Here is a 23,168-nt window from a genome sequence, read left to right as displayed (position 1 = left end):
TCCCCAGTGGGAGGTGTGCAGGAGGCAGCTGATCGATGTTTCTCTCTCATCGATGTTTCTAGCTCTCTATCCCTCTCCCTTCCTCTCTGTAAAATATCAATAAAATATATTTAAAAAAAATATTTTTTAAAATTATTTTTAATTTTCAATTACAGTTGACATACAGTATTATATGAGTTTCAGGTATACAACAATTAGACATTTATATAACTTACAAAGTGATCACACTAAGTCTAGTGCCAGAAATCTTGAGATGAACTATTACACTTCCTTTAATCAGACAATGAGAATTGTAAATGATAAACTATAAACTCTAGGCTATAGTACCTGGCAAAAAACAGAAACTCAATAAATATATATTAGATGTATAAATGAATAAATGAGGATATGCCTATACATTTCCTTTTTTCTCCTTTAGCTGCCAGAACTACAGAGCTGTATTTAATGTTCATGCACAAAACTTGAGTCAACTCAAGTGTTTATAAATACTCATTATTTGACACTTTTATTTGTTTTTTAACTGATATTATTTTCCTGTTTTATATTACATTTATTTTTGTGTAGCTATTATGTCCATTTTTAAAGTAGGAAAATAATAAATGCAAAATAGAAAAACAGACAAAAATATGTAGGAGAGAAAAAAAGGAGTGATATGGTACAGTAAATGTTTAATGGATACTTTACTAGATAAAGAAATGGATAGGTAGTTGAACAAATGGGACAGCAAAAAGCTAGAATGAATGGTAATAGAAATTACTACCATCTGAGGAATCTACATCCTTAAAGACAAGTAAATACCTTGATTTTCAAAAAATACAGACCAGTAAACTTGATCTCAGTCCTCTAAACAGTATAGAAAAGTCACTTAGACAATGAATGGAGCATGAACACTTAGAATACAGTAGGGATGACTAGGAGGCAGCATGGATTATTAAGAATACAACCAACCCAAGTAACCATGAGGTCACTCCAGAGCATTTCATAAGCTTCAACTATCTGGAATTCAGTAAGGCATATGACAAGGCATCTAAAAGCCTTCCTCAGAATAAGATTCAGATATGTAGGCTAAGTTAGATAAATTCTTTGTCACCAGGAAATTGAACCTGCAGAGTGCTACCAAACTGAAAGTGACCTCAAATAGTTAACACTTGTCTTTGTTCTACCAACATGTTCATAAATGTCTGAGACAAAGAAATCAAATATATACACAGTGCCAGACTTTTAAAAATCAATTATCCCATTCAATTCTAATAACAGCTCTAAGGGATGTGGTTTTTTAAATCACCATTTCCAATATACAAACTGCAACTTTGAAGGCTTAGGCAACTTGCCCAATGTCACTATGGTGGCCTAGTGGCACAGCTAGAATTCCAGTCCTAGTCTGACTAAATCCAAGACATTCATACTTTTAACCATTACGCTCTCATGCATTCTTATGACATCCAACAAATAATTATTGAGATTGTAGTAAAGAATAAAAGTGAAAAAGACCAATGTAATTCTTGATTTTATGAAGCTTATATCCCAGTGGAAGAATTAGAAAAAAAAATGTTTTTAAATAAGCAAAAGTAATAGCTTATTATGAAAAGTTCTAGGCAAGTACTATAAAGGAGTACTATAAAAGAGAATAATGGTGGAGAAGCCTTCTCTAGAAAGGTTCATCAGGCCTTTTTGAAGAGGAGACATTTAAATGGAGACTTGAAGAACAGAATATTAAGGTCATTTTTGTCTGATGACATCCATTTTCTCAATCAACTAGTGAGGGCAGCTGGGAAGGGGAATAAAGAGGGACATGAGATATTTCTTTCATGAATGAGAGGTGATATGAAATAAAACCTCTCATCCAGGGAAAAGGAATTAGCTAGAAAATCACATGTAGGCTTGCTCAGCATTATTGTGTATTCATTTAAAGTTTGTGTTTGTTGTTTTTTTAAATCAGTCAGTGGAATTTTCTCCACCAATTTCAACTGCAAGTGCATAGGCATAGAGAAGGTGAATAATTTGGTTTAACAAAGTGAGTACAATGGAGGGAGACAGCAATGAGGAAATTTAAAGTATACAAGGAATTGATAATGGTGAATCTTGAAATCTAAATAGGATGAGAAATGAAGATTGGAGACATGAATGAAGTCAAGTGGTGAGGGTCAATAGATTATATGGCATTATGAGATCAAAAACTTTAGCACTGCTGATACTTAAATATGTACAATAGGAAGTGTTGGTCAGAGCCAGATGTTTGAAATCAAAATATATAAGGTGATTTATTTTCTGTTGATAACCACATTTAAATGTGGTAAATAAAGAGAAAAATAAAAATTTTCTGGAGTTGGACATATCTAGGAACTAAGAGGATTATCAAGAATAATAAGAGGTAAGGAACTAAGGTATAATTTATGAGTGATAAAACTTGGGAGAGTTAATAGAATCAGAATTTCAAAAGATACATGTTAATTACAGAATAGAAGTGAGCACAGCACCAGAAGAGCATCCTCTGGAGCACTATGCTAGATTGTGGGCACCTTTAGAATGGGCTGAGCCTAGAACACCCTACCATGTGGGGAACAACGGAAAGAATAAACATATTTGGTAAGAAAAGGCAAGAAAATTTGGGCAAACAAGATAGCTGTAGTTAAATTGATAATGCAGAAAAGAAGTTAGGCTTATTCCAGGTAATTCCAAGGCCAAAACTAGAACCGAAGGGAGAAGTTTGCAGAAGCTCTCTATAGGAAGAAGAACTATAGCAAAAACCATTTTTAGCTTTTACAGCAGATCAAAAACACACTATCTTTTGAAGCTTTCATTTTTGCTCTCCCTAGCAGTATTCAGTTAGAGATTGTAGTAACATCAGAGATATTGCGGGCTCGATTCCAGACCACTGCAATAAAGTGAATATTGCAATAAAGCAAGTTGTAATCTTTTTGCTGGTGAAGGGCCTGGCCTTCAGTTTGTAAAAAGGCACATCTGTACCATGTAATAAAGCGAGGAGAAATAAAACAAGGTATGCCTGCCTGTATACGGAAAAATGCCTGCATGGCTACAAAATGGACACTAAGAATGATTCTAATCCCTAACTCAAACGTTTGGTGAATCCCAGGTTTATTTGTTACCTGAGCAAAAAGTCCATGCCTTATACTTTTCTTATACCCCCCACAGAGCTTTGCACACAGTTATTCAGTATATTATTGTTGTTGAATAATCCAGCCTGGCAAGGTCATGGGAAATAAAGCATTATGTAGCCGAAAAGCATAGGGAGATTGGGTTTTACATCTGGTACAGCCGTTGCATGACCTTGGGTAAGTTACAGAACCTCTCTGAGCCAAAAATAGTTTCTTCATATGTGAAACTGTACCTTTGCAACTTACTTTTCAGAATTATGGTTAAATGAGGTAATGTATAGAGTGAGGATTGAATGAGCTCATACATATAGTGTATGGCACATAGTAGGTGCTTAATTAATGGTTCAGTTGTTACAATGTGTTTGGTTTTTTAAAAAGCTTTTAGCTAATGATATTCTCAGAGAAACTCCCGTCACAAGCGGCATGAGCTTGAAATACAGTTCTAAGGGTAAAGAAGCTGCTATTATTGGTGAAAGTGGCAGAAAATGATTCCTTAGCTACAGCCCATTAAAGTAACTCTGACTAGATCATTAGAAACTGGTATCTATGAAGTACTAAGAAAGATCTAGTTCATGATAAAAATAAGATTTGATAAAAATTTACAATCCTGGTTTTTTTTTAATTTAATAAATCTTTATTGTTCAGATTATTACAATTGTTCCTCTTTTTCCCCTCATAGCTCCCCTCCACCCGGTTCCCACCCCACCCTCTGCCCTTACCTACCCCCACTGTCCTCATCCATAGGTATATGCTTTTTGTCCAGTCTCTTCCCACACCTCCCACACCCTTTTCCCCCCGAGAATTGTCAGTCCACTCCCTTTCTATGCCCCTGATTCTATTATATTCACCAGTTTATTGTTCATCAGATTTTTAATTCACTTGATTTTTAGATTTAGTTGTTGATAGACATGTATTAGTTGTTCATAATTTTTATCTTTTTCTTCTTCTTCTTCTTCTTCCTCTTCCTCTTCCTCTTCCTCTTCCTCTTCCTCTTCCCCTTCCCCTTCCCCTTCCCCTTCCCCTTCCCCTTCCCCTTCCCCTTCCCCTTCCCCTTCCCCTTCCCCTTCCCCTTCCCCTTCCCCTTCCCCTTCCCCTTCCCCTTCTCCTTCTCCTTCTCCTTCTTCTTCTTCTTCTTCTTCTAGAATACCTTTCAGCATTTCATATAATATTGGTTTGGTGGTGATGAACTCCTTTAGCTTTTTCTTATCTGTGAAGCTCTTTATCTGACCTTCCATTCTGAATGATAGCTTTGCTGGGTAGAATAATCTTGGTTGTAGGTTCTTGCTATTTATCACTTTGAATATTTCTTGCCACTCCCATCTGGCCTGCATAATTTCTGTTGAGAAATCAGCTGACAGTCATATGGGTGCTCCCTTGTAGGTAATTAACTGTTTTTGTCTTGCTGCTTTTAATATTCTCTCTTTGTCTTTTGCTCTTGGCATTTTAATGATAATGTGTCTTGGTGTGGTCCTCTTTGGATTCCTTATGTTTGGGGTTCTGTGCGCTTCCTGGACTTGTAAGTCTATTTCTTTCACCAGGTAGAGGAAGTTTTCGGTCACTATTTCTTCAAATAGGTTTTCAGTATCTTGCTCTCTCTCTTCTTCCAGCACCCCCATAATTCGGATGTGGGTATGCTTGAGGTTGTACCAGAGGCTCCTTATACTATCTTCAAATTTTTGGATTCTTTTTTCTTTTTGCTTTTCCGGCTGAGTGTTTTTTGCTTCTTTGTATTTCAACTCTTTGACTTGATTCTTGAGGTCCTCTAGTCTGCTGTTAGGTCTCTGTATAATCTTTTTTTATTTCAGACAGTGTATGTTTAATTTCTAGTTGATCCTTTTTCATATCCTCGAGGGTCTTGTTAAATTTATCAGCCTTTTCTAGGAAATTCTTGAAAAACCTTATAACCGTGGTTTTGAACTCTATATCCAGTTGTTTGTTTTCCTCCATTTCTTTCATTTCTGATCTGTTTCTTTGTCTCTGCATTTTGGCTGCTTCCCTGAGTTGGTAGAGTAGCTTTGTGTGCTAGGTGTCCTCTAGGGCACAGTGGCTCAGCCTCCCCAGTTACCTGAGGTGGACACTCTTGGTGCACCCCTTTGTGGACTGTGTGCACAGCCTTGTTGTAGTTAAGTCTTGACTGTTGTTGGTATCACTAGGAGAAATTGACCTCCAGGCCAATTGGTTGTGAGGATCAGCTGTGTCTACGCTGGGAGAAGTTCTGTGCTGGAGACACTCTTATGAGACAAGACTTGCAAAATTGCAAAAGCCTCTGTGCTCAGCGTGGATGGGGTGGAGTTTCAGGGCAGAGCAGACAGACTTGGTTTCCCATCAGCCCTGCCCTATGAGGCCCCTGGGTCTCAGTGCCTCTCGGTAATCGCTGCAAGCACCTCTGAGAGAAAGCCACCCTCGAGTTTTGCCCACTGCCAGACAGTCCAGTTTCTCCCCGAATGAGTCGGGGTTCCCAGAAACTTGCCCAGAACTGGAGTTCAACGCAGTCGGGAGCTTCTGTCTCCCTCCTGCTTTAGAAAGCCAGCCGCGCACTCAGCCTCCTGTGCATTCAGCAGTTAGTCCTCTCTGCACTCGCACGTGCAAGCCTCCAGACCTCTGCCTTCCACAGCTCCTGAGTCTCAGTGTGCTTTCTTTTTCCTGACAGTCCATATTCCCCCTGAATGAGTCTGGTTTCCCAGCATCTCACCCGGGACTGGAGTTCAGTGCAGTTGGGAGTTTCCTTCTCCCTCCCGCTTTAGAAAGCCAGTGAGCACTCAGCCGCCCGTGCACACAGCCGCCCGTCCTCTCCACGTGGGAGCCTCCATACCTCAGCCTTTTGTAGCTCCTCTGAGTCGCAATGTGCTTTCCTCTTTTCTTCTAGTTGTAGAGTTTCCCCTCAGCCAGCTTTCCTGTGGTTCTGGATGGTGTCCGTTTTGTCTTTTAGTTGTAGTTTTCATACTGTTGTGCGAGGCAGCAGTTTAGGTGTTTACCTATGCCGCCATCTTGGTTTCTCCCCTGAACCATCTTGTCAACAGTATCACCTTTGTACTGTTCTTTTCTAACAATAGTTTTCACATAGACTGAAAACACATCAACTATTGTATTTGAGTTAAATGCATATTTCCTGAATAGCAGTAATTAATGTTGAGAAAAAATATCTACTTTTACACAAATGATTGATTCTAACACAATGCATATACCATCGGGCAGTTATGGGTATAGTACTAGGTAGTAGTAGTGTGGCAAGTATCTAAATCAGAATAACAAAGGCTTATAAACTGGTCATTTAAAGTTACTTCAAAGAACATTTTTAAAAGGACGATCTTCTATTTTAAAAAGAGTAAAGAATGTATCATAAACAGTTTAGCCATTATCTGAATATAGACTGACTTGTTCTCAATCATGAGGCCATCACCTTTTATCATTTCCCTCTTTCCTTTCCTTTCAGTACTATTAGGAAACTATTCATAAGTGTACCCTTGGACAATGCTGAGCAGTAATTATGACTTGCTGACAAAGAGATATGAACAATTACTGAGCTCATTTGAAATCCTACACTAATAAAGTCATCAGATGCTGCCCTTGTCATGATCCTCCTGAAAGCTTCTGAAGTTACACGAACACACAGCATTGTTTGCAGGGACAATTGCTGCTGGCAGAACGCAAACCTTGAGTTAAACCATGCTGCAAATTGATCTTGACATTCTGTTAAGACTGCCACTAAAAATCAAAAGCAGAGGAGAAAAGGAGAAAATGAGTGGGTAGGATGTAATCATGGAACAGGAGGGGTTCCTCCTCACCTTCTCTCCTCCCTCTTCACAAAACAAACCAGGGAGAAAATGACAAACTCTCCTGGTGTTTTGGAATCTTTATTTTAAAGCATTAATTAAGCCCTTGACCTGGGATGTTTTGGATGGCAATACATTTCCTTTAAAAGTACTGGAAAGGAAACGTAGCACAAAGGGAAGTTTGGGGAAAATCATATCGAAGCCTGGCACTGAAGGCTCTGTGGAAGTCTTAGTTCCCTGACCACAACATGTTATCTGTTTCCTCAGCTACTTCTGTAGAACCCATATGTGCTCCTAGGGTAGCAGTTGTATGTTAACACTCCTTGTGTCTCCCATGCAGACCCCACACCTGGGCTGTTTTTTTAGATCAAATGGGAGTTGTAGGGTTAGAGCAGGGGTGGGCAAACTTTTTGTCTCGAGGGCCACAATGGGTTCTTAAACTGGACCGGAGGGCCGGAACAAAAGCATGGATGGAGTGTTTGTGTGAACTAATATAAATTCAAAGTAAAGGAGCGGAGGGGAGAGCAAGAGAACTGGATAGAACAGCCGGATCTGGCCCGCGGGCCGTAGTTTGCCCAAGGCTGGGTTAGAGTAACATGGACAGCTAGGCTTCAGCCAGGCATGAACCACTGACTAGTTTGGAATTAAGGGTAAGCCACTGTGAATATGGCTAATTACTGAGATGGTAAGTGCAGGTGAAGATAGCTGCTAATAATAAGAACTTTAAGTCAATTAAATCTTGCCAGAGATTAAGTAATGCAGAAAATTATCATTGAATATTAAGGCTAACAAGTGCCTGTCAGCACAGCAGCAGAAGTTTACAGTTACCTGAAATACTGCACCCAAAGGCATTAAGTTCAAAAGCTAATATTAACAGGCAATAGAAATCTATCTGTGAACATTGGTAATGTGTATGCAAAACTTAATACAACGCTATATACATGTTACAAGTAAACTGTGTAACTCAGCATTGTCAGCAATTCCTCAGGAATAGTTTGCAGCTACTCTGAACATTGCTTAGAAATGGTGTGCAATGCCTGGTTTAACACTATTAGCATGTACACTGATGTGCAAAACATTTTCACCTCAGGAACTTATTCACATATAAGCAGCTCATTCTTCAGCACTCATAGCTGGTTGCTTACCCAGTTGGCACTATCCTAGTCAATTCAAAGCTTTTTAGAATTAGATAATCTACACAAGTACCTATACTGGATGGACTAATGGAGACATTTGCCTTGTGGGCCCTCCTTGTCAGAACAAGAGATACCTATTAATTCATTTATTACTGAAGGTTTACTGTGCCACAATATCATGTGACATTTTCTGACAAAGCAATTTGGTGAGTCTGGGGAAGAAACTCTAGAACCACTGGATGAACTCATCCAGGGTGGATATCTAGCCTCTTTCTAGATGGCCCATGGGTACTGAGAACACATGAGCAATATTCTTGGGTGCTGCAGGCCTAACAGAAGATATGGTACCCAGTGTGCACATTTTAGTTCATTCTGCAAGAAGAATAAGTTTTTGCTTTATTAGTCCTATGAAGGACTCTGGGGGAAGATCATACAATTAGAGGGATACAGCAGCATTTCTAAAGCTCTTTCCACTACCCAAGCTGGACTCTCTTATTTTCCAATAAGCCTATTAGACAGTGTGTGTGTGTTTAAATCACTATAACACTTACTTTTAAAAAGGTACTGTGTAACACATTGAGATTACAGACATATCTCCCTTGGGGAGCTGACAACCTGGTGGGGAGCTGGTGAACCACCATACAATGTAATGAGTACCATTGATACAATTAGTATAGGGATATATGGGAACATATAGGATGTGCATTTTAACCCAAAATGAGCCAAGAGAAGGATGGAGAGAGACGAGGCTTCCTAGAGGTGATATCAGTCCTGAATTTTAAGAAATTATTATTTTATAGCTCAAGAACTTATTCACTATGAATATAGTGTGCTAAAAGTACTTTTATTGTATTAGTTAAATCCATGATGGTGTCTACATGTTAGAATCCAAAAGAGTATCTGATCTCTTCTCCATTATTTGCCTGTAAGCATATGCCACAACTGGATCAATCATTAAGAAAACAACTTCTTGAGATCTGTCCATCCCAGTTGGGTGACCCTAATCCTCAATCTGGTTCAGACCATAATAGGAATATATTAGCTGGCCAGATCTTTCTATTTTTTCCTCTCTTTCACAGTCATGTTTGTAAACCACTGACTCTTCATCTCAGACACCTAATGGTGAAGTTTAAAATACCAATATCCTTTTGTAAGAATAACAAATATCTGCAACCCAATAAATTAGGAATGTTGCTAATATAAAAATCTCTGAACAGAAAAAGTAAAATTCTAATTTCACCTTTCTGTGTGTCCTCTCTTTCAAGTCCTGGCCCCCTCAGATAGAATAACTCACTAGGACGTTTGTTTATACTCTCAAAGCACCTTGTACATACTTCATATTACATAATAGCTCTAGGTCTGTCTTGCCTATTAGACTATGAGTGTTTGAACATTAGCACTACATCTTTTTCAACTTTTTGTCCTCACTGCATTCCACCACCCCTGGTTCATATTACACTAAATGTTTATTCAATGAATAAACATAAAGGAAATACACCTTTCTTGAAATATATTTTAGCTGCTTCCAGAAGTGATTTGTAGGATCTCCTTATTTACTATCTGTTTTTAGCTCTTTCATGTCTTTCATTTATAAGTATAGCTCACTGTTTCTATTAGTGCTATTGTTTAAATGGATATTTAGAAAATTATATCTTCTAGCACCTCTCAAGACTGACAAGGGCTTTCTGCCTACTGCTTTAAGAAACAGTGGCCCTGAAATCTAACTAGACATGACAGCCAACAAGGCTGTCCAGAGTTTTCTAAGAAAGAAACCTCCACTTCAATATACAATCTGAAATTATAAGCAATATTCTCAGGTGGAATTGGATACAATACATTAATTTGTCAAATGCTTATTGAGTTTCTTTCCCCTAAAATTTTGTACAGTTCCTTAATGAAACAAATAAAATGAATAAGCCTTCTATACCAGCGGTCGCCAATCAGTGGTCCACGGACCACTGGTGGTCCATGAGGTCCGAAAGGTTGATGACCGGTGTTCTATATGATAATTCAGTGAGCATGTACACTGTAATAATCATTACAGCGAAAGTTTGATGTCTTAGTTCATATGTGGAATATTCTAAGATTAATCTAGGAATTATTCTAATCTACTTTATACAGATATAGGTTTGTTAACTTAAGTATTCAACTTATAAAGAAAGTTATTAGAATTATTTTGGAGGTGAAAAATCCAAAATCATCAACATCACAGGGATGTATAACAGTGGAATTCTATAGAAATCTGTTTATTTTTTACTCTAGTTTATTAGTGAAATGAGGAAATAGCAATTGACATTCTAGTAACCCTACCAAAGCATTCACTTAGTTCCATATCCTTCACTTATATTCTGCAGACATGAGAGATTCATAGTAAATTGAGGAGGACTAATGCTTCTATAGGCTTAATCAGAGTATTTCATAAGCAAAAGTAAATTTGCTTGGCAAGTCTCTACCCATCTTGGGCATCAATTTCCCCTGGCTATTATATCAGGGATAGTTCCAGAAAACCACTAAGGAAGCATCCAGACTAAATAGCTTATAGGTTCAGGATTCTCTAAATTTATATGACTAGCCTCAACTAGAATAGCCAGGTATGGGACCAGACAAGCCATCCACCAGAAATTCATTTCTAAACTTTTACATTTTGTCATAAAACAAACGAACACCCCATAGGTAAAAGGATACCTACAGCAACAATCTTATTTCTGATGCCTGGAAATCTCTTCTATATCTCCACATGTAAATCTGTCCCACTTTAACTCCCTAGTAATAGACAAATGATGGCATAACAACTTTCCATATGTAGCCCACTAATCAAAAAATTAATGCAGCAGTCTTCTACTGAATTAAAAGTTTGAAGCTTTGTTACTCAATGGTAACAGCATCAAATGGATGGTGCAATTAATTTTCATGACAAACACCTTTGGATAAATGTGGTGATAAAATCCAAGAGAAACCACAGAGATGAAACTCAGACAATTTTATTTAGATGAATCTATGACAGGTGGTAAGAAACTTGTGGCTAAAGTAAACCCTTTCTGGGGGCACTAATATCAGCTTAAATAACTAATTCTCTTACAGTTTCATATGTCAAAAGGAAATCCACTTTTATTCTCTTTTAGGAATATGTCAGTCCAATGAATTTTCATCTTATTTGTAAAATGTATATTTCCCTATTTGCCTTAAGAGTAATAATGATGAGCTGCACATGAAAAGTAGCTACATAACTGTATTACTTTGTAGAGAGAAATGTAATAACTTACCTTAAAATAGTTTTTAATTTATAATACAGAATTTGATTTTAAATAAGGATGCCAAGAATTTTAAATTCCAGAAATTGTTACATTCTTTGTTTATTAAATTGAATTCCTAGATATTTCTATTTTCAGTCTTTAATATCACTTCTTTTTATTTTGATTACAGAAAATTAATAACAAGATGCCACATTTTAAAAAATGTAGATTGAAATATCCTATCATACTTCATAGCCCATCCTTCAATTCATTGAGAAATAGCTCTAAAGCCTTAAACAAGGCCTTTATTTTGTGTTTTAAAAAAGTGTCATAAGGAGTTAATAGGACACAGCTGTACTGGCTCTTTCTAACAAGCAGCTTCTGTCGCTTTGGTCACCACAGGTGTCTCTGTAACCTGCAAACTCTTATTACTAGTGTATCAAAGTTGTGCTACTTAACAGACTTCTTTAGTAAAACATAACAAAGCAATTACATGGCTGTTGATTGCCAGTCATAAAAAAAAACCCTCAAACACTGTTTTTCAAAAGAAACTACACTGCAATTTTTTGTCATTGTAAAATAAAAGGAACTAAGGAATTAAATGGAGTATAGAACAAAATAACAGCAGGTAGCCCGCTGAACTTAGCCACTACAGATGGTTTAGAAATAGTGTTTCCTTCTCCATCAAGTTGTGGATAAAAGGAAAGGAGGAGATTCCTTACTGCCAGTGAATAGTAAAAGATTTAGCCAAGTCTCCAGTCTATGTATTTTGCCTCATGAAAGAACTTCGATGCTGCATTTTTTATCTGTTTTTGGCACTGCTTTTCATCACCTTTAACTGAGTGTGCATAATAGCCTGATTTAATTTAAACAAATACAGGTGCTAAAGGTTCTTTATTTATGTATAACATGGGACATTTCCAAGGCAGAACATTTCCAAGTCATCCTATGAAATTTCCTAACCATTTGCTTAAAGAAATGAAGTATTAGATGAAGGAATTGCTTCTACATTCTTTTGCTTCACATTTAAAGGAAGATCATTTTTCTTTTTAGATTCAGCTTACATAAAACAAAGTCTGAATGAGCAAAAATTCAGTATGCCGCAAAATAATATAAAGACAAATCAGATAATTTAATTTCTAATTGTTCTATAATCACTTAAAATAGGTAGCTACAATAGACTTGCCTTAAAATGAATTAATCTAATCTCCTTGTTCATAAACCAACAGCCTGTGACTATGATTGTGTTAACACACCCAAAGTAACATCATGGGATGTTGTGGCCACATGTGTAATTAAACACCATGAAATATATTTCAGATGGAAAATGCAAATAGGCAAAATATGAAGAATTATTCATCACTACAGTTATGATTAACAAATTAAGTAAATTTACCCTGGCAACTAGAAAAAGGATTTTTTTCCTATTAAGATTATGGATTTGTGCAAAAGAATATGTGCAATAAAGCGATTACATCAATTAGCATATGCTAGAGTTAAGCTATTACCAATTCCACTGGACTGATCCAGAATGTCTTGTCTTCTTCACTGGAATTATTAAAAAATAAACTTGCTACTAGGATTATATGTTAGACCTGCCTTCCCTTTCTAAACATTATTTAAAAACAGATTCTTCTCTAAATGTTCAACAACATATTACAATATTAGAACATACAATAAACAGAAATGTACTATATCTCTTATTGCAAAAAAGATGAGAACAATGTGTTTTAGTTTTCTAGTTATTCTTAAATTTAAGAAATCTTAAAAAGTTAAGAAATTCATAATTGTGATTAACTGCATATTTTAGTTAGAACAGATGGCTTATATCTAATTAAATATAATGATAGAGAATTTAATGCTGAGGATGAAAATGTTTATGATGATAAAAACCAAATACGATGGCTTTAAAAAAAAGAATAGAAGCCCAACTATAAGTTGTGAACAATATTACCTTGCTCTATTGGCGTCCTTTGTCAGATCCCAAGCCCAGGTTATAAAATTTTGACTCAGATAAGAGACAATAGATTCAGCACATAGCATTTGTGAGCAGAACACGTTGGTTAATACACTTTCATCATGGTGGAGGTAGATAGCAAGAAGCTTTCTCTGAAAAAAAAAAAAAAAGAAAAAACTGATGAGTTAAAATATCTACTAATATAAGATTTCTTAAATTTTAGAAGGTCATCAGATTCAGTCAATATAAGCAGCAAAGACTTTACAGGCTGCTGTCATAGACTCCTGTTAATATGTGCAAGCCTATCTCAAGCAGAAATTGCAAAAGAACTGCATTTTCTTTAAATAAAATGGATTTACCATTCTTCATATTTAATAGTTTATGTGTAAAGGAAAATTTTATTTTGAACTCTTCAACTATACAAAGAAAAAATACAACAGGGGGGTGAGGACATGAGTTGGGGTAAGGAGGGGGTAATGGGGGAATAAGGACACATATGTAACACCTTAATCAATAAAGAAATTAAAAAAAGAGTAAATGTCAAATTCTCTTTATATATTTTTAATGTTTTTAATCTAAACACTGAGTAGTCTCTTCCACCTAAAAGGAAAATGGCTAAAATACAGTTTGTTTTAATTCTACAGGTAATTTTAAAGTGCTTAATGTGTCCCCATATTAAAGTTCTAATTCAAGAGCAGGTAACTTCTAATTGCCACTTGAAAGGATAGAAAAATGTTCACTTCACATGAATTCTTTCTGGTTTATATTTCCGAAAATGCCCAATAATGTAGTTTCTCATATGGAAAATTATTCTTTCCCTTCTATCTGTTAAAACTTGCTTTCAAGAAATGATATTTGAGCCCTGACTGGTGTGGCTCAGTGGATAGAGCCTCGGCCTACAGACTCAAGGGTCCCGGGTTCCATCCCGGTCAAGGGCATGTACCTTGGTTGCAGGAATATCCCCAGTAGGGGGTGTGCAGGAGGGAGCTGATGGATGTTTCTCTCTCATCGATGTTTCTAACTCTCTCTCCCTCTCCCTTCCTCTCTGTAAAAAATCAATAAAATATATTTAATAAAAAAAAGAAATGATATTTGGTCTCTTAAAAGTGTCCCATCATACTTGGACATTCAGTAAGATCATAGAAACTAAAAATTAAAATTGAGCAACATAATTAGCAATATAACATCTTTAGCAATAACAACGACAATTAAAGAGCCTAAATTGCCGTTAACTGACTTCTTGGTGCTATCTTGTAGAAGAGCTGACTTTAAAAAATAGTCAATTATTAGGAAATGAAAAGGTAAAATTTTATGGTAAAGACAATGTACAAACATCTGAAATTCTAGCAAAGGAAAATTTCAAGGAAGCTCAGAGTCTTTCCCTTCATATTAAATAAAAATGTGATGATAATAAAGAAAACCTTGTGTGAGACACTAAATCAAAGAACATTTATAGAAAAATATAAGGCTCATGTTGATGAAAGTTAATGAAGTCTGATCAACTTATCTGATGGAATTATCCCAATAAATAAACCAAATTATAATAAAAAAGAAATCATTAAAATATCTTTTTCAAAGTTAAAACTTTATAATAGATGAAGGTAGATTAAGATTCCAAAAGCATCTACTAAGAAGAGGAGGCAGTTACATATCATTATCTATTTTATCCCAGAATAAACCTGTAAAATAGTGTTAACTTCATTAGTATATGAGGAAATTTAAAAGCTGACTTGTCCTAAATTCCATAACCAGTTAAGTAAGCAGTATAAAACCCGGACTGACTGACTCCAAACCTACTGTTCTTTCTTTGATAATAGCAGGGGAATTGCCAACATTATAGGCAAGGCTTAAAGTGCTTATACAATACGAAGATGCCAGACTGGCCACGGCTCAGACAGCAGTGGTTCTGGAGCCTCACAGACAGCATGTGATGAGAATAAGGGCAGGATTCCTAAGACAAGTAGCTCAGCTACTCCAACAATAGATGCTACCATGTTTCAAGTCACTTATTCATTCATTCAACAAGCATTTGTTGAAATACTTTGTGTTAGACCCAGCAGGAAGTAGTGGTGATAAAATGGTGAATAAAAAAGATTCAGGCTTCATCTATGTTGAGTTTGCAGAAAACAGTAGAGGCTTTTAGGAAGTTTGTAATCATATACATTGTTGAAGAGATACTTATCTGATAAATTCCTACTCATCTTTTAAGGCTCAAAGCAAATTCCTCTGAGAAACCTCCCGATTCCCTTAGGGAGAGTTATGAGCTTCTTCTTCTGGACCTCTATCTCTCTTCCCCTTAGTATTCTAATTGTTTACCAGTATCCCCTCTAGACATAGTCTCTCAAGTGTAAGGACTGGGTCTCTTTCAGTCTTCTTTGCATCCCTAAGCTGGCATAGATCTCAGCATGTTTGATGAAAGAAACTTGAATGCTGATTTCAAATAGCCCCTCCAGGCAAAAAAAGACACCAAATGGCAGCAGCAATGCCTAATCACTTTTAGTAAATGAATCTAGAAATCTGCTGCTTTGGGGAAAGGAACTGAACCTGGCAGCACTAACAAACTCAGAGTTCCTCTTCTTAGAGCTCTCTAGCTGAATAGACAGAGGGATGTTAACCTCTAATTCTACTCAATCGTATCTCAGCAACTATATTTAATGAGATAGTGGGAACAAGAGCCGTCCACTTTTAAATAAGCATATTTCTAACCAAACAATGGCAATACTTAAATCATTAAAATGTCTATTTCTCTCAAGGACACTGCAATGGAACATTTAAACTTTGGGAAAGAGATTAGCGATTTACATTGCTATCTCACTGATTTAATTTAAATGCTCTTCCCAAACCAAACACACATGTGCCGAAGAGGCTACCAAGAAACCCAACATGCAGAGTTCCCTATAAGTGCAACCAACAGTGTTGACTGAAACTAAACTTGGAAATCCAGGGCACTAATGCACAATATCAAGCAATAAAACAGCATCTCTTTGGCAATATTTAATTTACAAAAGAAGAAAGAGGCAGGCGAAGATCAGGCACTGTCTGTTTTGGAGGATCAACCATTCTGCATTTCAAAGCATTGGTCCCTGCAATATCCAGGTTACTGTGCTAGAATCTCGACTATTATATCGCAGTTGTGAGAGGGAGGGCAAAGATGTGTTTACTCAGTGATTAGGCCCTTAGAATAAGCCTCTAGCTCCTAGAGAGACAGCTCACCACTTATTCATTTGGGCCAATTCACAAAGCCTAGGAAGATTAAACATCCATGCTGAGAAGACAAGCGAATGCAGACGGTGAAAAAGAAATAAAAATTCTTTAAAAACTCTGAGATGACTTCATTATTTTTCCACAAGGAAACTTTAGGAAAGTGTTTAGTTAGAGAAAAACCCACATTGACCTCTCTCTAAACCCTTAATCTTTTCTTTGTGGTGGCATTGCTTTGTGGTAAGCTACTGGCTCGCCTCGCCCCTCTTTTCACTGGAAGCTGAGAGAAAAAAGGCTCTGGAGAAACAGTTTTCGTCCAGGGACACAAACCCCTGACACTGTTAAACATGAGATGCCAGTAAAACACACTTTAAAAAAAAATCACTTTAAGCTCTAAACTGTGAGAAAAAGGAGACAATAAACAGAGTATCAGAAGAGGATCTTCAGGCTGGGGGGACTCCCATAGTAGCTTTCAGAAAGGGAGATGGAATAATCTTAAAATAATCTCTTTTCTCTAACATAATAAGCTTTCAACAAAAACTTTCCTTCTGTTATGATAGTAATAAAAAAAAATATAAAGACTCTTACTAATATGAAAATGCTAGTAAATTTGGGCTACATAAATCTCATTAAATTATAGGCACAGCTCCTAGTAAATGAACCCCAGACTCAGATTTCTGATCTTTTTTTCTTGAGCTCAATTAAACACAGGCCAAAACAGTGAAAACTGAGCATATCAGAAAATTGCTTTTGTGAAGAAAGGGCATCTGGTACATAGAAAAGCGTAAGAAAATGTTTTGTTTTCCATTACTATAACATTTTTCCTTTGGCCCATTAATAATTTAGTTCACTAACATTTGTAGAGTACCTATGTGTTAGGTATTGAAAATATAAAGATGAATAAAACAAAGTTCTCTTGCCCTCAAACAGTTGGAGAGGGTGGTGTATGGGGAAGCAAAGATTTCATCCCAGTACCATATGATAAGTGATAAGATTGGGGAATTTAAAAAAAAACCTTTATTTTATTTGTGCTTTCTAATTTGGCAGAGAGGGTGTAAGTCTGGTAGAGAGACAAAGGCAAGCTGCCCAGCTACACTCTCCTCGGACTCCCTCTATGACTGAGGTTTAGGTAAGACAGTGTAAAGGAAAGTCTCCTAGTTTTAAAGGAACAAAATGCTCTGCGCTAAACCCAGTTTTGCCACTTACTAGCTGTGTGAATTTGGGGCAAAACAGGTGTAGTAAGGATTGTGGATAAAGTAGGTATAATGCCTATTTAAAATGCTTGACCCCATAGTAGGTACTGAATAAAATGTAGCTGTTAGGGTGAAGAGTCCAGAACTATTAATGCAAAATAAAGGATTTGAATGCAATTCCGAGAAATGATAGCCATAAAAATGTATTAAAGATAATGCAGCGCCTTCATTTCTCCTACTGGCAACAGTGTGTGGGATGTTTAACTGTGCTCTGCCATTAGGGCCTCACCAATCTTCACATTCAAATTGAAGAACTAAGGTCTAAGTTGATGCTTAGGAAATGCCAAGCTGAGGACAACCAATGTGACTTGTCCTTGAGCTACAGTAGCTATTGTATTTAGGCACTTAGCATCACAGCACCAAAGGATATTAGAGCTGGAAGAAACGAGCTGGCTATGTCCCAAAATAAGCCAGGCACAGAGCAGACACTCAAAATATTTGCTGCTGAACTGAAAAGGATGTTGTCTAGTTTCTTTTGAGTATCAGAACATTCAGAACCTGAATGTTCAATGATTTAAAAGTTGAAATGAGAAATAATTTCTAGAAACGATAGGTGAGTTTTTTCAGTATAATAATAAAAATAAATTTAAAATAAAATTATTTTCCTTTGTGTAAACTGGGACCTGACTTGCTTCTTCTCTTCCATTTCCCTTCTTTTCTATCATCATTATTACCATAACTAGAGGCCCGGTGCATGAAATTCGTGCAAGGGGGTGTGTGTCCCTCAGCCCAGCCTGCACCCTCTCCAATCAGGGACCCTTCTAGGGATGTCCAACTGCCCGTTTAGGCCCAATCCTACCGGGATCAGGCCAAAACGGGCAGTCGGACATCCCTCTCACAATCCAGGACTGCTGGCTCCCAACTGCTCGCCTGCCTGCCTTCCTGATTGCCCCTAACCACTTCTGCCTGCCATTCTGATCACCCCTTAACCATTCCCCTGCCAGCCTGTTTGCCCCTAACTGCCCTCCCCTGCAGGCCTGGTCCCCCCCAACTGCTCTCCCCTGCAGGGCTGGGTCCCTCCCAACTGCCCTTCCCTGCAGGCCTGGTCGCCCCAAACTTCCCTCCTCTACTGGCCTGGTCACCCCTAACTGCCCTTCCGTGCAGGCTTGATTGCCCCCAACTGCCCTCCTTTGCAGGCCTGGTCCCTCCCAACTGCCCTCCCCTGCTGGCCTGATTGCCCCCAACTGCCATCCCTTGCAGGCCTGGTCCCTCCCAACTGCCCTCCCCTGCAGGCCATCTTGTGGAAGCCATTTTGTGTCCACATGGGGGCAGCCATCTTGTGTGTTGGAGTGATGGTCAATTTGCATATTACTCTTTTATTAGATAGGATAGAGGCCTGGTGCACTGGTGGGGGCCAGCTGGTTTGCCCTGAAGGGTGTCCCGGATCAGGGTGGGGGTTCCCTTGGGGCATGGGGTGGCCTGGGTGAGGGGCCTGTGGTGGTTTGCAGGCTGTCCACACACCCCCGGCGACCCAAGTGGAGGCCCTGGTACTGGGATTTATTTATCTTCTATAATTGAAACTTTGTATCCTTGAGCGGAGCCAAGCTTCCTGCTTTCTCCATGGCCACAGCCATTTTTGTTGGGATTTATTTATCTTCTATAATTGAAACTTTGTAGCCTTGAGCGGAGGAGGCCAAGGCAGGCCAGGGCTGCGGAAGTTTGGCTTCCTCCATTGCCGGGGGCAACTCAAGCCTCTTGCTTTCTCCAGATCCGTGGCTGCTGCCACTTTTGTTGGGATTTATTTATTTTCTATAATTGAAACTTTGTAGCCTTGAGTGGAGGCCTGAGGCAGCCAGGGTGTGCGGAAAGCTTGGCTTCCTCCATTGCCAGGGAAACACAAGCCTCCTGCTCTCTCCAGCTCCGTGGCTGCGGCCATCTTGGTTGGGTTAATTTGCATACTTGCTCCTGATTGGCTGGTGGGTGTGGCTTGTGGGTGTAGCAGAGTGATGGTTAATTTGCATATTACTCTTTTATTAGATAGGATAATCCGAATCATCATCACTATTATTTGCTTGTTTTAAGTTTGGGGATGATATGTAGATACAAACAACTAATACACTGATACAACAATAAACACCTATTTATCCTTTCCCTAAATTATTAGCATTTTGCTATATTTGCTCTATCATTCTTTTCATGCTTCTTCCTGAAACATTTAAAGTTGCATATATCACGAACATCATGACATCGCAACCCTAAATATTTTAAGTTCTGTTTCTTAAGAAACAACATTCCTTTATATAACCAAGTACCTCAACTTGTCCTCTGTAGCTGTTTTATTGTTTTAAATCTAGGCTCTAATTAGGATCATTACAGTACACTGCTCCAGTACACTGTATATGGATGTTTGTAGGTCTAGTCCAGCATGGTAGTAAATAAATAAATAAAGTAAATAAAGGCAGGGCAACACAAAACCATACTGTTTGGGTTGAAATTCCTGCTTTGCCACCTCCCAGCTGTGTGACCTTGGGAAAGATACTTCACTATTCTGTGCCTTGGGTGCCATATAGCTCTGGAGGTGAGAAGTCCAACACTTTATTTAGATGAGAGTGGTGATATGAGTACTGTAACAAAGAAAGTCCCAAGGTCTAGGCATGAACTCAGACTGCCTGCTTCTTCATGAAGGTTATACTTGAGCTAAATTTTAAAAGCAGGTTATAGTTACTAACTTCTCTGCAATTTGAGCTGAATTTGAAATTTAGGTTGTTGTGAGGGAAAAAAAGTGAAAAAGAGAAAAACCAAAGAGAAAAGTTTGGAAAAAGCCCGGTGATGTCAATGGCCTGATGTGTTCACAGAATTCAAAGTTAGTAATTTTTGAAGAGAGAAGACCCAGAGTGCGGACTAATTTATAGGGAAAATCATGACACTTTGCCTTTTTTGGCTCCAAAAGCTGAGTTTGGGGACCAACGGGCAGCAATGAACTGGAGCTACTGAAGGTGCGGAGACGCCTAGATGGTGTCTTTTTCCTCTCACTTGCTGAAGCAGATGTTAGGGTAGCACTCTGAAATCTTGAGGATGCAGATGTATTTGAGTCTCACATAGGAAGAACTCTCACATGGAAGTCATAGGTTAAGAAAAAACACACAAAAAGCCTAAAGTAAAATCATATTCTCTTCACAAAATAAGCTGACAAATGGGTATAAAGCTTTATCAGTTTTCATTGTAGACTGTAATACTTAGATCATGAAATATCTTTGAGGAAGGACAACATGTGACTAAAGTTCTTATGACTAAGGAAATTAGAAGCTCAAGTGATTGGCTCCTTTGGCAAACTGTAGAGAGGCAGCCAGGCTCTTTGGGGAGGTTGGGAGACAGAGTATGGAGACAAGAAAATATGCAGGCAGTTTCAGGCCAGACCAAAGATTTCATCTCATTGGTTTTCCAGGTGAACACGTAGGAGCAGTAACAACAACCAGAAAAGCAACCACATAAAAGAGCAGGCAGGATTTTTCTGATCCTCTTCTCTTCTGAGAGGAATAACTACCCCTAGTTAACCACAGGCCTGCTAAATAGGAGAATGTGTGTGAATGTGTACCCATAATGTGTGCCAGTAAATATGATAACTCAGCTGGAGAATTAGAGGCAAATTCTAAATATGGTGCTAACAATGTACTGTTTAGTGTTCACATCTAATTATAGAACAGCAGATCTGATACAGTTGCATTTATATAAAATAACCTTCTTATATACATGTTTGCAGACTTTTTTTAAAAATCACATTTCAAAGTAAAAAAATTTAATAGTGGTTATTTTCAGATTGGGATTATTTGGTAACTCATTTTCTACTTTAAATGTACCCATATACTATTTTACCACACATTTTATTTGCATAATGAAATATACTTTAAAAATTCTATTAGAATCTAGGTCTTATCTCACAGTTGTATAGGATGCTGTCCTAGCTATCATATAAAATTACTCTAAGAACACTGTCTACCTTTAAGAAATTTAAATTGAAAATAAAACAAAAGATAAGATGAACAGACCGTGTATATTTCCCAAAGTACAAATAAGTATGTTTGCCTAGTTTTTCCGGATGATAGAATGCTGGAAACTCATCAACTATAGCGGTGGTTTAAGATTACTGTAGGACTTATTTTTCTTAAAAAATACTGATCAGTATGATATTTAGATTTAACATGAGGAAATAGAAATAGCAACTACTTTAAAATAGTCTGATTTTTTAAAAAAGGTAATAAAACCTGATAACAGGCACAGTTAAAGCATAATACTCATTTTAGTGCTGCAAATGCTCACGGGGATTCTCAAAATTCCTTTCTGGAACTATTCTTAGAACTAGTTCATGAATTACATGAGAAAATCTGTTTTGTCACTGTACAAAAATTCCTCAAATTTGTCCAAAACTGCTTAATAGCACCATAGCCACAGTGCTGAGTGCATTTATGGGTAGCATCCCATTTAATCCTTATCACACCATATAGGAATTATCTTCATCTTTTTTTCTTCTTCTTCCCAGATTAGAAATCGGCTCATTGCTTATTTGGGGCCATAGAGTTACTAAGGGGGAAATAAAAAATTGAGCACTGGTTTCCTTAATTTATGTGTAATATTTGGAACCGGCATTGGTCTGAAGTCAAGATCTAAGGAGATGTAACAGGATTATTGTTATATCAAAGTGCAGTCTCCCAAGGGGATGCTGGAAAAGGAACAATCCTTCACATGAGAGATAAATCCTAGCACTGGGATTTTTATTGCTGTTGATTTTCTCTAGGGTACTTTTTGTTGTGAAGAGAATTTGGAAGTAGCAAAAATGAGAGGTGGAAAGGCTTAAAGGAGGAAAAGAACCTTCTTTTGAGAAACGCATGATGTGGCCAATGGTGACTCTTCTACAACCTTAATTAAGGAAGCTGACCATTGTTCACTTATCTGAAGCTAAAATATAAATCTCATTCAACAAATACCTTTAAAATGCTAGGTAATGCTGGGAATCACAATGCCCCCCATGCTGTGGCCCTTGCTGATCTTCCCAGACTCGTACCTTGCAATCCAACTACCTGTCTTGATTTTCGGTTTGTATTTCCCTCATTTTAAACTTCTTGCCTTTGCTTTAGACCTTTTTTCTTTTCTTTTATTTATTTTTAATAATTCTGGTATTTGCCTAAGTATTAGTCATCAGAAGTAGCTCAAGAAATCTCCCTGAATTTTTAGGGTAGATGAAATACCTTTCCTCTTTGCTTCTATACCATGTTATACTGTGTAGATCTGTTTATATTGTCTTATCTTCCCCACTAGACTTTGAGCATCTCAAGAGCAGGTAATCTCTATACCACATTTGGCATGTGATAAATATTTATGGCCATCAACTGAAAGAACATCCTAATAGTTAAGAGAAAGGGGAGCGGTCATAAAACTTATCAACCCATTGTCAAAAGTCAAATTTTGTCACAATAAACTTAAACACAAGAACTTAGAATACCTGTTTTACTAAGTTGGAGCTCTGCTTTGATTTATCTACCATGTAAATTCCTCTTGAAAAAG

General features: G+C 37.6%; 1 protein-coding gene across 2 annotated transcripts in view; it reads right to left on the bottom strand.

Annotated features, from left to right (window-relative positions):
* Positions 1-23,168, bottom strand: part of FAF1 (Fas associated factor 1) — a 389,848-nt gene that overhangs the window by 104,426 nt on the left and 262,254 nt on the right. For both annotated transcript variants that reach the window (XM_080652360.1, XM_080652361.1), the window contains one exon: positions 13,213-13,367. In XM_080652360.1, coding sequence (XP_080508486.1) covers positions 13,213-13,367 — 155 coding nt within the window. The remainder of the gene's footprint in view (positions 1-13,212; positions 13,368-23,168) is intronic.

This window comes from Plecotus auritus, assembly GCF_963455305.1.
Source record: "Plecotus auritus genome assembly, chromosome: 2".
Classification (NCBI taxonomy): domain Eukaryota; kingdom Metazoa; phylum Chordata; class Mammalia; order Chiroptera; family Vespertilionidae; genus Plecotus; species Plecotus auritus.
Note: the sequence above shows the minus strand (reverse complement) of the source record. Positions and strands in the feature narration are given on the sequence as shown.